At 40.1% G+C, this 17,879-nt stretch overlaps 1 protein-coding gene across 6 annotated transcripts in view; it reads right to left on the bottom strand.

Annotated features, from left to right (window-relative positions):
• Positions 1–596: 596 nt before the first annotated feature.
• Positions 597–17,879, bottom strand: part of TAX1BP1 (Tax1 binding protein 1) — a 47,129-nt gene continuing 29,846 nt past the window's right edge. For 2 of the 6 annotated variants that reach the window (XM_060248694.1, XM_060248693.1), the window contains exons 11-18: positions 16,680–16,773; positions 15,187–15,302; positions 14,163–14,288; positions 11,358–11,429; positions 8,030–8,198; positions 7,596–7,744; positions 2,656–2,741; positions 597–1,681 (exon numbers count right to left, since the gene is read on the bottom strand). In XM_060248694.1, coding sequence (XP_060104677.1) covers positions 1,480–1,681; positions 2,656–2,741; positions 7,596–7,744; positions 8,030–8,198; positions 11,358–11,429; positions 14,163–14,288; positions 15,187–15,302; positions 16,680–16,773 — 1,014 coding nt within the window. In that variant the 3' untranslated portion in view covers positions 597–1,479. The remainder of the gene's footprint in view (positions 1,682–2,655; positions 2,742–7,595; positions 7,745–8,029; positions 8,199–11,357; positions 11,430–14,162; positions 14,289–15,186; positions 15,303–16,679; positions 16,774–17,879) is intronic. The other 4 variants (XM_060248696.1, XM_060248697.1, XM_060248699.1 and 1 more) reach the window with 2 other exon arrangements.

Genomic DNA, 17,879 nt, shown 5'->3' with positions numbered 1-17,879 from the left:
GATTTCTAAATCAGATCACAGCATGCATACAGAATATATGTCTAGACTAAGTATTTTAGCCTGTGTTGGATATCTGTTGTAGCTCCAGCAAAGCAGGGAAGGGGGCTTTCTAGGAGACAGGGCTGCTCTAAAATAGTGTGTGTGCACGTACGCCACATATCCCTTTGCTATTTCTTTCCTTATCTGTCAAATTGACTTGGAGAGTAGAAAGAAACATAAACAGCATAACACAAAAGCCTTTCAACGTGCAATACATTCCTTCAATGGCCAACCAGTTTACTGTTACATCTGAATTCAGACCGGGAGCTCTATATCTGTGTTGGCCCAATCTGTTAGACAAATCAAGAAGCCAAACTCCAAATGAAAAGGAAACTTTAAATCTGAGTCTTATTAAAGCATTTTTGATTAATTAGTATGTGAAGGCAAATTTCAAAGACAGAAGATTCAAAAGATCCCATCGTTCAAGTACAAGACCTTCCTGTTTGCAAGGGACAGGGACCAATTTTGCAGCATCCCTGATTAAAGCTGCTCTGAAAGATCTAAGCATGAACTTTATACATGCAAAGGGGCCTAGTAATAAAGCCACACAGACAATATTTAGTGTTTGTCTTTAATTTTACTATTGTACAACAGATGAAAAGTGAATAATTTTATCCAAAAGGATCAAATTAAAGATTAACTGTCCAAAAATATAGTGTTTTAGATACACACCACAAATATGATGGATGGGGGAGGGGTGAGCAAATTAGAATGCAGAAGAGTCTAGAAACCTTAGTATCTATAAACATAACTTGTCAGAATGAAAAAAGCTGCTTACATGTGGTATAATCTACCAAGTACAAATGAAGCCAAATGGTAGCAATTTTTATACATTTATTTTGTAATAGCTCCTAGTGCAGAAGATATAATAGGTAAATGAGTAGAGCACATGACGCTTGCAGGCAGGGACATTGCTATAACACAGTTTTGCAAGCATGAAAATCTCAACGCAACTAGATTTCTGAAACAGATGTAAAAACTACTTCCATTTGATAAGTTATGCAACTGTCAGAATCAACAATTATATGAAGGAATACGCAAGATTAGAGAGGAACCTGGGTTTATTATGGAATGAGAAATTTAATCATACCCTTAAGTAGTACAAGCAAGAGTAAAATCACATCATTCTGTCAAACCTGCTATTCCTACCAATTGGACTTCTGAGGTTTCTGCACAAGTCTTTCAGTTTCCTGTGTTCTACATTTTGTTAGCAAGGGAATACATATTGAGTGATGCTACGAGAGATCTGGGTGTATGCTAGGTGTAAGAAGGCTGACCCAATATTTGCTAACAGGCCAAAGGTTTACTTTGAATCAACTGCAATGCACAGCACTTGCTTACTGACAGTAGCCTTTAAATAAACTCAGCTTGCCTTGAGTTATAATAGCGGCTTTTTGGAACTCGTTCATTCGAGTTCTATCTAAGCTAAATTGCCAACACCTAGTCAAAATTTAACACATTCTGATCAAAGTGTGTTTGAACATGTCTTTCAAAGCCTTGTTGGTCATAGTCAGGAGGGAACTGTTCATTGCACATTGGACACACCTTCCAGTGACTCTCAACATGTTCTTCAAACTTGGTCTGATCATAGTTAGGGGGAAACATCACTTCGCAGAGGGGGCACTTCTTGATGTGCACGAAGCTTAGGAGATAAAAGGAAAGAGCAACCATTGAAGACAGACGGGAGCCAAGCTTGACATGCCATTGCCTGTAAAATTTTATTTACTAATGGCATTTAAATTATACTTGGAATCAGAGCAAGGTCAGAGCCAACACTGATCTTCTATAGGACTCACAAGGCACAAGCTTTGAGAATCAGAGTTAGGGGCTTTTCCACATATTTAAGTATTTCCACACTGTGTTATGCAAGAACCATGCAATGTCTCCTTTGATGCCTATAGCATGATATCCCTTTTCTATTTGATAAGAGATAAGGATAAAGCTATTTTTTAAAAAAAAAACCTGGCTAGATGTGCACTATAACATACTAGAGGGGCAGCACGGAGGTTCAAAAGATAAACGAAATTAGGATTGCAACCTTTCATTGAATAATTAGGCAACTGATTGATATGGCTTTCAGATTAAATATAGGCACAGCCAAATGTGAGACTCCTGATGGAGCCTGTCATCTTAAAGGCCTCATGGGAACTGCTTCTTTTTAAGGAGTGGCATTTGAGAAGGGTGACAAAGACAGAATCAGACTGGATGAAAAAAAACTAGTAATGACAGTTTGCTTTTCAGACTGAAAACTGCTGTTTTAAAAGATGGGTAAGAAGAGGACTCATAGAATTATAGTAGGTTTTGCAAGGGTGAGAGACTGCATTATGCCAGTAAACAGGAATTTGTTCATTAGAGCAGCTGGGACAAACATAAGACTTCACAGCAGCCACAATGGTGGTGTATTCAAGGTGGGGATCTAATTTTTCAAGTACAAAGCCTGGGATTCAAAGAGTACCCAGTGAAAGGTTTGGCTTTTGACATTTGACACTCTCCCATACTATTTCACAACCACTTACAGTGGAATTTTGTAAAAGTGCTCACACTCAAATTTAACAAAGAAGGCTAATGTATGAGTATGCACTTGGTGCCAAACTACTCTATGAGAAGTCACCTTACCTGGAATCAAAACAAAAACCCGTTCCACGCTCCTGTAAGCGAAGGTTTGGTGGATCAGGAGCAGAAGGTGCATTTGCTTCATCATCCTGCAAACAAAATTTGGGGTTGTTATACAGTTCCTTATTTATGTTTTTAATCTTTTCAATGCTGTTCTTTCTTACATTCATAAGCAAGGAAAAAATAAAAATATAGATCTTACTGGGATTTTATTCTATTGGAAGTATAGATTCAACCCTTATCACCAATGAGCCCAAGCTCATGCAAATTGTTTTCCCCTCCATTTTGACCTCACAGCAAGGTATGCAGGCTGCGTGGCCCGATGTCACCAAGTAAGCTCCGTTCCAGGAAAAATTTGAATCCACGTCTCTGTAGCCCAAATCTAACATTCTAGCAACTGAACTACCACCACTTCCCATTTTCTTCAGTAGTAATACATTTCTATCTGCCAATTCTGACAATGAAAAAACAAAAATTCTCAGGTCACCCTACTGCAAACATAGATAAACTAGATCCAAGTAAAACTGTTTGAGACCCAAAGGGATTGGTCAGCAAGATGCAAGTCAAATGGGTTTTGTGCTTGCATTCCTACATTGGCCATCAACAGATACTGTGGCAGAAAGCATTTTATCTCAAGTCAGATGGGAAGGAGAGTGGTATATAAAGCTACAACTCTGATAATCTAGTAATTCCAATGGTGTATGTGAATTTAATCACATTTCTTCCCCATTCACCTAGAAGCCAGAGAATGGGGAGTTTTGTTTAAAGTAAACACAAAAGCGATGGGGACAAATGCAGCTCAACGCATTCCTACTGCTTCAATTGCCTTCCCCCAAATGCCATACTGGCTGGATTCTAAGCCTATCACAGATGCATGGGCATTCACAAACAGCTCTGGGAGGAGAAAGATGAAAGCTGCATCCCTTCCCCCTCTCTGCTGATTTGGCACTCCCACCATTTTTCTCCTACCCCACAGGAGACAATAATTAGGTTGTTAAAGCGGAGCTCGTAATCCTCTGTACATGTAAAAATAATCCCTCCCCATATGTGAAATAGACAGACCCATGTGGCTGCTTTCTGTCATATCCATTAACGTCCTAAGAATTTCAATTTCTTTAGTTGACGTGGCAGACATGGGAGCTGGGAATGAAATTATCCCGTTTGCCACATACAAAAAATGGTACGTAACAGAATTTTTTATTGATAGTTCAAACCCAGACTTCCATGCACCAATTGAAACAACAGTTTCATCTGATCTCTTCTGATGGCTCGTTACATTGGATGTGAACACATGACAAGAAAGGCTTCTTTATCCCAAGATTTTCAGATTCTTTTTGCTTACTTTTAAAGAGGTATCTTAATTTTATTTGCTGAAGCTAAAGGTGCCTTCCCAAGGAGAGCTGTGTAGCAGCATTTGCACAAGTGCAAGCTAATCATCATCCTATTTCTTTATATCCACATTTTTTAACCTGAGAGCAATTAAGTTATTTTCATTTGACTAGTATGACTATGAAGGGAACATGTTAAGATGTCTGCTTGATGTAAAACAAGAAAGGATTTCTGAAAAACAGGAACATATTTGCCCAAAGTTGGTTCCCATATGAGCAGATTAGGATCCTGCTACCTCATTATGAAAATCTAAGCTGTGTCAGCAAATGAGCACAAGACTTTAGCTCTGTTTCTCTTGGGTTTGCGAGAGGGCAAAGCACATAGATTAGAAAGAACACTCTGCTAATTAAACTGCAGCAGATGACTAAAAAGGAGAAGGGCTTGTCATCTGTAATGTCTGTGCCAAGAACGATCGGATTAAATATGCAAAATGTGAAGTAAAGGTAGGCAAATGCACTAAGCTCACACTCAAGACCTTAAAATAGGCTGCAGAAGTTCTGACAGTTTCCCTAATTATTCACAGTAATGGACGCAGAGGGCAAAAGGCAGAAGGAAGAGATACATTTTTCTCCATTATAGGTACTGAGCACCAGGGCTAAAATCATGCCTGTCTGAACACTGATCAGTTTCTGCAAAGGTTAATAGCAATTAAATGTGGCAAACTAGACTAAATGAGAAGCAGGTCATGATACCACTACACTTGCAAAGAGCACAAGGCTTTATAGAGGAATGTTTCTTATTAAAATGTTTCTTAAAGTTAAAGGGTGCAAAGAAACTGTGGCATATAGTTAATAGCACTGCTCACTGTATTTTACTGCATACCCCAATTCCTTATTACAGTTTTACATTTGTTACACATTACACGGGCAACAAGAGCATACATCCACCATTTAGGATAGGAAATCCTTTAAAAGGAGTTAATATACAACAGCCTTTTAGCGTTACAGATATTTGGAAGTATTTGATGGCATTATCTGTAAGTGCATTTTTCTATCGGTTGGAAAACAGTGTCTTCTGAAATTAAAATCAGCTGCCTTCTTCTGCTTGAGGAACACTGCTACTGACACACATCCTCTATGCCTTTTCTGGTTTGAATGAGGTTTCCGTATTTGTGGAAAAATCGAAAAACTTCCCAAATTTTACAAACGCCTAACGGATTATAGTCCACAGAAATTTCAGTTAAAGACTATTTGTTTTTAAGGTGCTACAAGACCTTTTCTGTTTTAAACACAGACTGAAATCATGAAGGCTGAAATACAGCTGCAGGTCAACCTTCCTGAATGGCTTTCAGTTGATTCAGAAATCAAGTGCATTTAAAACTGTTCATATATCAGAAACCTGACATGTGCATTTACATCTATTCAGGGCTTTTTTTGTAGCAGGAACACCTTTGCATATTAAGCCACACATTCTGATGTAGCCAATCCTCCTACTTACAGATCGGCTGCATTTGATACGGTCGACCATAGGTTACTGACGTGCCGCCTTGCCGACGCGGGGATTCAGGGGTTGGCCTTACAGTGGCTTTCCTCTTTCCTTAAAGGTCGGGGACAAAGGGTCGCGATTGGGGGGGAGCTATCCCGGAGGCGCACATTCGACTGTGGTGTGCCCCAAGGGGCGGTTCTCTCCCCAATGTTATTCAACATCTATAAGCGACCCCTTGCCCAGATTGCCCGAAGGTATGGGCTGGGGTGTCACCAGTATGCTGACGACACCCAGCTCTATCTGCTTATGGATGACCGACCGGCCTGCACCCCAGAAAAGCTGGATCGGGCATTACAGGCCGTGGCTGAGTGGCTCAGACTGAGTGGACTGAGACTAAATCCTGCGAAGACAGAGGTCCTTTGCTTGGGTCGTTGGGGACCGGGGGGGGGGGGAATCCCCCTGCCAGTTTTTGACGGTGCGCCGCTAATGGCGGCGGACAGGGTCAAGAGCCTGGGGGTACTATTGGAGCCTTCCTTAAAGATGGAGGCTCAGATAGCAGCCACTGCCAAGTCCGCGTTTTTTCATCTTAGGCGGGCAAGGCAGCTGGCCCCCTTCCTGGATCGCGACGACCTAGCAACAGTGATCCATGCTACGGTCACCTCGAAGTTGGACTACTGCAATGCCCTCTACATGGGGCTGCCCCTGTGCCGAACTCAGAAATTGCAGCTGGTGCAGAATGCCGCGGCCCGGCTGTTATTGGGCCTCCCAAGATGGGGACACATTCGGCCGGGTCTTCAGACTCTGCACTGGCTTCCAGTGATGTACCAAGTTTGGTACAAGGTGCTGGTCATTACCTTTAAAGCCCTATATGGCCTGGGACCTGCCTACCTGAAGGACCGTCTCTCCCCACATGTTCCCCAGAGAGTACTGAGATTGGGAACCCAAAATCTTCTCACTATCCCTGGGCCAAAAGAAGTCCGCCTAAAATCCACTAGGGACAGGGCCTTCTCTGTTATGGCCCCTACATGGTGGAATCAGCTGCCGGAGGAGGTGAGGGCCCTGCGGGACCTTGTTCAGTTCCGCAGGGCCTGTAAGACAACCCTCTTCCGGCTAGCCTACACCTAACTGAGATGAGAAACTAAATGTAGCTTTGCCAGACTCCTGTTATACATATTGTTGTAATGTTTAATGGTTTTAAGGTTTTAAATGTTTTAATTGCTTATATATTTAAATACTTGTTTAATTTTATGTTTGACTATTTGTTGGGAGCCACCCTGAGCCACTTGTGGGAACGGCGGGATATAAATCATAAATAAATAAATAAATCTCTTAGTAGAGGGCCTACTGTAAGCTCCAGGAGGATTGGCTAAATCAGGAGTGTGTGGCCCAATATGCCAAATTCCTCCTACAAAAAAGCCCTGCATCTATTTATCAAATGTGCACATCAACTGCAGGAAAGAGACCAAACAACATAGCAGCACAAATTCAGCCACAGTTGCTTCCATGCACTTATCATGAGATACTGCACTTGCAAGAAATGTCTGCACAGACTTTCTGATCCTAGTCCAGCTTCCTTCTCTGGTTTCCCAACACAAATGATCTGACTGGACCTCACATATCCACAGTATGCTTGAGGTAATTGAGCCAGTTTGGTGTAGTGGTTAAGTGTGTGGACTCTTATCTGGGAGAACCGGGTTTGATTCCCCACTCCTCCACTTGCACCTGCTGGAATGGCCTTGGGTCAGCCATAGCTCTGGCAGAGGTTGTCCTTGAAAGGGCAGCTGCTGTGAGAGCTCTCTTAGCCCCACCCACCTCACAGGGTGTCTGTTGTGGGGGAGGAAGGTAAAGGAGATTGTGAGCCGCTCTGAGACTCTTCGGAGTGAAGGGCGGGATATAAATCCAATATCATCATCAGCAGCCTCCTCCTCCTCCTCCTTCTCCTTCTTCTGTCATTGTTAGAACGTGCCCCACTGGATTATAAATCAGTCATTGTTAGAATGTGCCCCACTGGATAATAGTAAAGCTGCCCTGGAAGAAAATTATCTAAATGAAGATGACAAGGAATAAACCTTGCACCTTAAAGTATAAGAAATGGAACATGCTATTGTATGCAGACAACACCCACTTACATTGCTATTCTCAGGATCTTCTAAGCCATCGGGCCGACTGAGGTTGCGAGCAGGCTGACTGCACACTACGTTGTCTTCTACTTCCCAAGAAGGTCCTCGTGCGGGCGGTCTCTGGATCTCATCAGGGTAAAAAGCACCATCTGCCCCATCTGCAATCACAATCACAATCCTTTGGTGATATAAACAGACAGGTGAATGTGCCAAGTATTCAAATAAGCAGAATCTCACCACCAGAAGCTTACTCAGTTAAACAGTCAGCTTCGATGGCCTGCTTGTGAAAGTTCACAGGACAGTTACTATGCCTGGTCTTTTTTTGTAAATATATTATGAACTAGGATTACACACCACTAGCTTCACCTGAGAAAATGAATATAATGATACACTTCTCTGTGGAATTTTCCAACAAAACAAAGCTGAGGAAAATATTTTCCAACCTCTTGTTCCCTGGGTTGTATAGGGGTTGCCATATTGAAGCACTGGAAGTCTAGCAGGCACAGCAGGCACCTGTCCATCATCATCAGAACTGAGGAAAAATAATGCTTGCTGAGACATCTGCCCTTCAGTGATTCTGTCTGCTTGGTTTTCTAGTCTCTTTCCAAGATTCTAAAGAACAAGTTGGGAAAATAAATAAACATACACACACACGTCAGTCATTTTAAGATCACAATAAAAAAATACAACATTCAACACTTCTACTCTGCTAAAATCTGTACAGGTCTTCAGATATTCCCTCTATCATGCTTTACTGTCTAATGTTAAACTGAAGGCTAGTTTTAAAACTGTCATTTCTAGAATACTGGGTCTCTTAAATTAGTAATGTGAAGGCCCTGAAAAATTTAGGAAAATGTAAGTGTGAAGGACTGTACTCTTTAAGAGGCTTAGAAGTATTGTACCAACAACTAAAGAATTGTGAAACATTAATTTTTCCACAGGGCCAGAGAGCCTTGAGTGACAGGATGCTCCAGGCAATTTGATTGGTTACAGCATTGGCTGAGAAAAGAAAAGTCTTGAGAGAGCTGAATGCCGAGGAGATACAGTCAGATTCCTGCCTTAACTGAAAAGAGACGTGTAATGGGACCATCTAAGCATAATCCTGACCAAAAAAGGGTTTAGTACAGTCAAGACTGAATGCAGCTTGAATTCAGCATTAGCTGACAGCACTTTGGACACAGAAAAAGAACTGGGGGACAGTTTGGCAAAGAAGTTTGGGTAGTAGAGAAGACTCCCATTCAAGCTAAAGGAAGGGGATAGATCTTCTAGAAAGAGAAGAAGATTCCCTACCCAGTCAAACAGGGAGAGTTATCTCTGAGAAGGACAGAATTCCCTGGTCTGGTGTGATTAGAAATTGCTTGGAGAGACCTTAAATGTCAGTGAATCACTCAAGAAGAGTACTTGTGTTCCCAGAGAAGGGGTCTGGGTACCAGAAAGTGTGTTCCAGCTTTCTAGGCACCAAAAAAGTCAGCAATTACTCAAATACTAGAGTGTTTGGGAAAACACTGGAACAAACGCTTCTCAACATAAAGATCTAAGCTGCGAATAATTAAAAGAACCTCTCATTAGCCTGATATAAGATCAAAAGTCTGTGCTTGCTCTAGTTTTACTTTAGTAATTTAAACCCCTGATTTCACCTTTTTCCCCTTTGCTGTTAAATAAAACTTTTATTTTTTAATTTTAAAAGTGTCTGACATGCCATTTCAGGGCTGAGCAAATAGTCAAAATATATCTTACTGACAGGTTGGGACAAGCGAAGTTTCTTCAGGGGAGAAGAAAACACGTTTCCAGGGCTGCTCATTCAATGAGGGGAACAGAAAAACAGAGGGAAATTCTAGCCTTTGAGGGAGGGAATTGGAAGGGATGCATCAGAGCAGGTCTTTCTCAAGAAAAGAAATTAAACATTAACATTGCTTTTTATAAAACAGGATTAACCACTGACAAGATCTTTGAGAAAGGATGGCTCTCTACTGGCTGTCAGCAGACATTGAAAATTGCAGAATGGAAGACAAATGAGACATGACTGTTTGTGTTGTTCCAGTGACTGAACAATCTTGTATTCCACCAAAAGGCCTGTAAAGCTTAATTTGCTTTGTTTTGCACTGGAAAGCTGCCAGCACTCGTATCACCACAAAATTCCATTTCTTCATTTTGGCTCCCATTGCTAAAACAACTTAGCCACAATCAGATAGCTGCTACTTGGGAGTCACCCCAGAAACAAACTGTTTTGTTTAAAGATCATGTTTAAAGTTTAGCCCTAGCTGAGTGTAACAAGCAAGCAAGATACAGAGTAACATGCACAGGAGGCATCAGCACAGCTGTTTTATTTCCCCATGTCCAAACTTCCAAAGAATTCCATGAGAGATTAAAGGGGGCCAAAATGTTTTAAACAAATGCTGCCTAAACACTGCTTAGATCCACAGATTTTGAAGCTGATTTTTTAAAAATTCTGAGCCTTAACATTTCATAACAAAGGAACAGTTAAACATTACAAAGTTGTAATCTTTATATAAAAACATGTGGTCTATTTTAAGATAAACTTTAAAAATGAGATTCTGATAACACAACGAAGGCAAAATAATTTTGGAGACTGCACTGTATAAAGGCTGTGGTGTAACTATCTATATATTTTGTGCTTTCAAAAGGATTAAGTACCATATACAGCCTTTACCTCATTATCAGTACTTGTTCATAAATTTCAGCCCATCGAGGATGCTAAAAATGTTAATTTCTACTCATCTAATATGGTTTTTTTTTTAAAAAAAAAAATCTTGCCCGTTTTCCAAGGGATCCCTATGCTCTGTGAAATATGTCAGGCTGAGAGCATGTGGCTGGTCTATCATCCAATGCTGTTCTTGGTTGGGTGAAGATTAGAACCTGAGTTTCCCTGTTCCTAGTCCAACATTGACTACTTTACTGCACTGTTATTTTTTCTCCTTTATATTTAATAACATAGTAAAGCATGCAGATTATAGAACCTCTGACTTTTCAGCAACCCTAAACAGGTCAGTTTATAGGCATGATAAAAATATAATAAAGGTAATATAAATATAGTAATCTGATCTACATTCTTCTTTAAACGGTTCGAGTTAGACTTAACATAGATCCTCATTAGATGTCTAACATTAAAACTTTCCCATGCAAACATAATTTTTATAGGTTTCTTGGACTGCAGAAAAATTAGGCCAGGCTGCATATCTGATCATTTCAGCACATGTGGACCAAACTAGCACCACAAAGAGATCACAACTTATGAGCTCATCTAGCACTTGAGACTCTGCCTTTTGATATTGTCTTTCACCTACAGGAACCAGGCTCATCCCAATTACTTCAATGCGATTTAGGTGTGCTTAACTGTCTGAGATGGACCTTTATTAATTTATTCTTCTCTGGTTTCCAACTGACTTGGAAATCTAACAAGATGCAGCCTTTTCTAAAAATGTACACAGTCATTTGATTATTGCAGTTTGGATTGTGAATAATATAATTTGAGTATTAAGCCAGATTTCACATGGGAGTAATGCCAGCATTTGCACTTCTTCCTTGCATATTCCACAGGAGAGTACCAATGCTTGAACATATGTTAATCAAGCTCATCTTTAAAGATTTCCCATGGTATGTTTCCACTCTCATCCACCATTCATATTCTAAAATTTAAGCAGCTGTGGCTGTGGCTCAAGTTCTTTGTTTGCAGTCAAGCGGCATCCAAAGGAATACATCAACATAAATTTGATTTTAGTGGTTCACTAATATGCAGCAATTATTCAGTACCTTCCCATTGCTTAGGATTCCCAAATGAGTTGTCAGCTCATTTATTTGTCTGTCCTTGTCTGCCAACTGAACCTATTTAAAACACAAGTTCAAAGCACCAACAATGTTAGTGGACATTAAACATTTTCTACATATAGTCACATACATCTAATTGTTCAACAAATGAACATGATGTAACAATATTTTAAATATATGGAATACTGAAGTTAACCTAATAAAAGGATTTTTTTGGTTTTTAATGTTCCTTACAACATAAGATTGCAGTTCTACTGGACAACTGGCTCTCTTGTATAAAGAGTAATGACACAGATTCCATACCCATTTTGGAAAAATTTATTTAACCAATGATAAGATCACAACTCTTGTCAATCTTCTTTCTATCACATGACTTCTTATAATATGCTTGCAGACCTTCTAGACCACATCTAGAAAGGTTCAAGACCGCTATTATACACTATCAGAAGCCAGCTGCAGCTGAGCAACAACTGACACAGTAATGTGCACAACTGTAGCTTCATAGCCTATATATTACTGAACTAAAAGTGCCATTGTGTGAACAAAATTGGTATCAACTGGAAAAGAGACCAGGGTTCATATCTGATGAACAGAGTTCTGACTTCAAACTCAATGCAGAACAATCCACACTATGTTTTTTTATTCAGACATCACAAACTCTGTTTTATTCATGATGGAACTCCAGCCTGGCTTATTCTCATATCCTTGTGCTTCCTCTTCCCCTTACTGTGAACAGATCCAATACTGTTTTATTAAGTCTTTAACCTAGGCACAATTTGTTGTGATGTCTGAATTAAGAACATAAGAACATAAGAGAAGCCATGTTGGATCAGGCCAACGGCCCATCAAGTCCAACACTCTGTGTCACACAGTGGCAAAAAATTTTATATACACACATACACTGTGGCTAATAGCCACTGATGGACCTGTGCTCCATATATTTATCTAAACCCTTCTTGAAGGTGGCTATACTTGTGGCCGCCACCACCTCCTGTGGCAGTGAATTCCACATGTTGATCACCCTTTGGATGAAGAAGTACTTCCTTTTATCCGTTTTAACCTTTCTGCTCAGCAATTTCATCGAATGCCCACGAGTTCTTGTATTGTGAGAAAGGGAGAAAAGTACTTCTTTCTCTACTTTCTCCATCCCATGCATTATCTTGTAAACCTCTATCATGTCACCCCGCAGTCGACGTTTCTCCAAGCTAAAGAGCCCCAAGCGTTTCAACCTTTCTTCATAGGGAAAGTGCTCCAGCCCTTTAATCATTCTAGTTGCCCTTCTCTGGACTTTCTCCAATGCTATAATATCCTTTTTGAGGTGCGGCGACCAGAACTGCACACAGTACTCCAAATGAGACCGCACCATAGATTTATACAGGGGCATTATGATACTGGCTGATTTGTTTTCAATTCCCTTCCTAATAATTCCCAGCATGGCGTTGGCCTTTTTTATTGCAGACGCACACTGTCTTGACATTTTCAGTGAGTTATCTACCACGACCCCAAGATCTCTCTCTTGGTCAGTCTCTGCCAGTTCACACCCCATCAACTTGTATTTGTAGCTGGGATTCTTGGCCCCAATGTGCATTACTTTGCACTTGGCCACATTGAACCGCATCTGCCACGTTGACGCCCACTCACCCAGCCTCAACAGATCCCTTTGGAGTTCCTCACAATCCTCTCTGGTTCTCACCACCCTGAACAATTTAGTGTCATCCGCAAACTTGGCCACTTCACTGCTCACTCCCAACTCTAAATCATTTATGAACAAGTTAAAGAGCATGGGACCCAGTACCGAGCCCTGCGGCACCCCACTGCTTACCGTCCTCCACTGCGAAGACTGCCCATTTATACTCACTCTCTGCTTCCTATTACTAAGCCAGTTTTTGATCCACAATAGGACCTGTCCTTTTACTCCATGACTCTCAAGTTTTCTAAGAGCCTTTGATGAGGAACTTTATCAAAAGCTTTCTGGAAGTCAAGGTAAACAACATCTATCGGATCGCCTTTGTCCACATGTTTGTTCACCCCCTCAAAGAAATGTAACAGGTTAGTGAGGCAAGATCTTCCCTTGCAGAACCCATGCTGAGTCTTCCTCAATAACCCGTGTTCATCAATGTGCCTACTCATTCTGTCCTTGATAATGCTTTCTACCAACTTTCCCGGTATTGAAGTCAGACTGACTGGCCTGTAATTCCCCGGATCTCCTCTGGAACCCTTTTTAAAGATGGGGGTGACATTTGCTACCTTCCAGTCCTCAGGAACGGAGGCAGATTTCAATGAAAGATTACAGATTTTTGTTAGAAGATGCACAAGTTCAACTTTGAGTTCTTTCAGAACTCTCGGATGTATGCCATCCGGACCCGGATGGCATACATTCAAGCACTATACAGACTATGATTTGTTTCTCAACCTCACACTGATATTCTAAACCCTCGTTTAGAATCCTAGTTCTTGGCAAGATAGAGACCAAATCTGTTAAACCACATCTGAACACAGCCTAAAAACATAAGCCTCTCTCTGCTTCATAGGACACTGCAAATATCAAACGATCAGTCTGTCCCAGGAGAGCTAATGCACAATAGACATTTGACTTGAAAGAACTATTCCATGAAGTGAGTAATTACTTCTTGAGCTCAGCAAGGCAAGAGTAACTTCTAATTGAGCAGTATTGATTTAAGCAGTGGTAACATAAACCTGAGTTACGAGAGGAGGCAGATCTTTTATTATTGTATGTAATTAAACAGGTTCAATTAAAAGTGTTAGTATTAAAGAAAGAGTCAAACTTACAAGGTATTGGTCTTCCACCGCAGCTAGCTGTTGTTTCATACTCTCATTAATTTTCACTTGCTCCTTCCACTTCAGCTCCAATTTAGCTAACTCATCGGCATAGACACTGCACTTCAATTTTTCATCCTATAGGCAAAATTATCAACTATCAGTTGTTCCATAAATGTATAGACTTAGGCTGGTTCATGTGCAGCAAAGCTGTTTCAAAGAACTGCCACTTGACAGCTTCCAAATCAAGATGACTCCCATTTACTGATTAAGCTAAATAACTAAAGCAATGGAAAAAACTTTCAGATTATTTACTAGTTTATTTGCAATTATTTTGATGTGCTGCCATTGTTCTCACCCCAGAAAAGCAGTTGACCGGGGGGGGGGGGGAGGTGTCACCATGTACTCATTCCATGAAGCTTTGCAACTGCCTAGAACACTCTTCATCCAGAAGACCAAACATAATGCCTCTTTATGTTCAATGTGCAACAGAACCATTTAAGTACCAGAACGATAGCCACTTCCAGAGGAATAATACATACTGATGTCAGCACGTGCTTTTTGCAGAAACAGTACTGTTAAGCAATACCAAATGAAGAATTTTATTTATGCAAATATAGCTAAAGCTCCCATCGGTTTACAAGAGAAACCTAGTATTTCATCTGGCTATTTTAAACTCTTGTTTCTTATTGGTTGTTTATTTGCTTCGTACAACATTCATATTCAAGCTTCATTTTAAATCAAGAATTCTAAAAAATGCAAAGACCAAAAAATTGTCTCCCAAGATACAGTTGAGCAAAAGTTAGCCATAACTACATTTTATTTAAACCAATAAAACTTACTTGTTGCAAAAAACTGAAGCCCCACTACCTTCAATGTGACTTAAAACTAACTTTTGTTTAACTGCAACTGTGGCTTTAAAATTAACTAAACTTTTATATATCACATTACAGCAACTTTTCTAGACTGATTAATGTATACTTCTGCAATTATTCTCTAATGCTAATTCTTGTTTCTATAATAGCCTCTTACTTACAGACATGTCCTTGCATTTCATATATTTTTCTGTTTTTTCAGCACTTTCCCTTTTCTTGTCATGATCTTGCTCCTTTTCTGAAAACTCCAAAACTGTAACAGATGGAATGGAGCTAACTATATATATTGAAGAAATTTAGTAATATATATATATATATTTAATTTATGTTAAGGTAACAAGATCGGTTTAGAAACCACAAGCAGCAATCATTGGTTGACTCAATGGCAACATATGCCCAGCTGCCAGGAGACTTCTCTTTTGTGCTCTTCAATAAGCTAAGCAGAAACAAACTTGAACAGGCCACATTTCAGTTGTGGATAGTTACACTCTGATTCTGTTTCCAGGATGACCCATATAGAAAACAATGGCTGGATACTAAGACAGATGAGAGGATTTAAACAAACCGCTGGTATGTTAAAAACTGCCATTTCAGGGAAGACGTCATCAACTGCCTTCATTTTTAGAAAAAGATAATTAGTCATGTTCATTACCCATATCTAGAAACATCCACTTATTTAACTAACTTAAGACAGTTCCCCATAATTCCTTGAAACACTTTGTATTCATGCTACTTTCCCCACTACAAATTCAAGTTACTTATTATTCTGTGAAATACTAAGAAAGGCCACATTTATACAATTAAGCAGCACAATATATATCACAGGGCATATACATTATTTAACGCATTGCGTCACAGCAGTCAATGTACAGCTTGCAAGTTGTACTTGGTCAAAGTCTCAATCCAGTCCTAAAATCCTCATCCACCCTTATCTATCTGCAGTTTGGCAGAAAGCAACAGTGGGAAAATTTTGCCACGTAAGTGGGGAAGCCTTGGCGTGCTAAATGGGTCTTACATGTCATATGCTGCCGACCCTTGCCCTGAAGCACTCACTAAGAATTCTGACAACGAAGCAAGACATCTGCTAGACTACTGGTATACCAGATCAACTAAAAGGCTGACAAATTTTAAACTGAAGTTACTAAGTGTGTTATAGTCCACCAACTGGACAGAAACAGAAATGAGCCAAGTACTTAAAACAAAATAAAATAACAGCTTAACTAGCACAACAATTTTACTAGAACCAGCTTTAGTTTTGTTATTTCTTTTTAATTGTAACAGCCAATGGCCATATACAATAAACCAAATTGAACTGTAGCCCGAGCAGCAATAGTTCATGGATCACGAATATGCTGCTTCCTGCTTGGTTCTGTTTGACTACAGATATAAATTAGTTAAGTTTGGGCATAAATGTGAAATCCTTGGGTGCCAAACCAGTGATTTTTTTCCCTTGCACAGCAAACATGTTCCACAGAATCACTTGACTGCCACCCTAGCTCCATCAGGCTCTGTTTCCCCTTCAGCTTTTTAAGGTAAAGGGACTCACTGGAAGGGGGAAAGCAAAAGCTGAAGGTGATCCTTTGGATCCTACTCTTTCTCCAGTATTGATAGATAACCTGGTTTTTTTTTTAAGTCAGCCAGAAACAGTTGATACCTTGAGAGGCAGACAACTTTTCATCTCCAGTCTTGACCACAGGAGTTGCACTTTTTGAGCCATCTGTCAAATTCTGTTGCTTCCCTGCAATTCTCTTTATTAAAAAAATGACACTATGTGAGTGGAAGCCATTGCTATACACTATTATGTTCTACTTATGAAAAACGGGGGGAAATCCAAGCCCTAAGAGTATGCAGGATACATATTTTATGAACCATTTATGAAGAGTCACATTTTGTTATACAAAGTTACTATAAACAACTTTACTCTTACACAAAGTTACTATAAACAAATATGTGTTTCTCACATAACATCCGGTTTTGGAATTCATGAATGTACTAGTACTGATTAGAAGAGTATTAAATCCATCTGCTCTGAAAACCAAACTCAAGTGTTCCTTTGGTAACCACATTTTTCTAAAACCAAGGGAAAATTGTATCTGCATTTGTAGTCTACCTTCTTTATGAAAAGGAAATTAGAAAAGGATTAACTCCTCTGCTCCTTTGCAAGAGCTGTGGCTTTAAAATCTTGATATCAAACAGTGAAGAGTTGTCCTTTCTTACAGATCTAGAACTTCAGCTGTTTAAAATCTGTTTGCTATTGCCTGCCTCCATGTCACCACTAGAGATGAGCATGAACTGAATTACAAACTGAAAGTAATCATGAACCAGGTATGGTTCATGATTTGTGAACCTCGGTTCATGCCACCCCACCCCCATGAACCTCCCAAGTGGCTCTGGGAGTTTGTGTGGTTTGGGTCAGCAAACATATTGGCACCAGTGGTGGGGCTTGCAGACGGCATTAAAAGAGACTATGAGTGAACTCAGAAAGCACTGAAATATCTCCACTTCAGAGTTGCACTGCCATGGTGTGGCTTGCAAAAGCCATTTAAAGGGATCCCTGTAAATGGTTTTTGCGAGCTGTGCCTCTGCAGTCCAACTTGAAAGTGAACTCAGAAGGCGTGCAAAATATTTTTCTACTAGGATACCAATTATGGGATCAAGGATCACCCCTAGAGAATGGGGAGAGGGAGAAGTCCATTCAGGGAGCCACAGATGCTAAGCAAGTCAGAAGAATCTGATAAGGCTGCAGCAGACATTTTTGCATAAAGTCTCTCATTTGATCAAGACTACTAGATGCTATCTTTCTCACAGTTATTGCTAGGCTTTTCTCAAATACTCTGGTCGTAACTCAAGGCTT

This window comes from Heteronotia binoei, chromosome 10 (genome assembly GCF_032191835.1).
Source record: "Heteronotia binoei isolate CCM8104 ecotype False Entrance Well chromosome 10, APGP_CSIRO_Hbin_v1, whole genome shotgun sequence".
NCBI lineage: Eukaryota > Metazoa > Chordata > Lepidosauria > Squamata > Gekkonidae > Heteronotia > Heteronotia binoei.
This window is presented reverse-complemented; position numbering and strand designations above follow the sequence as displayed.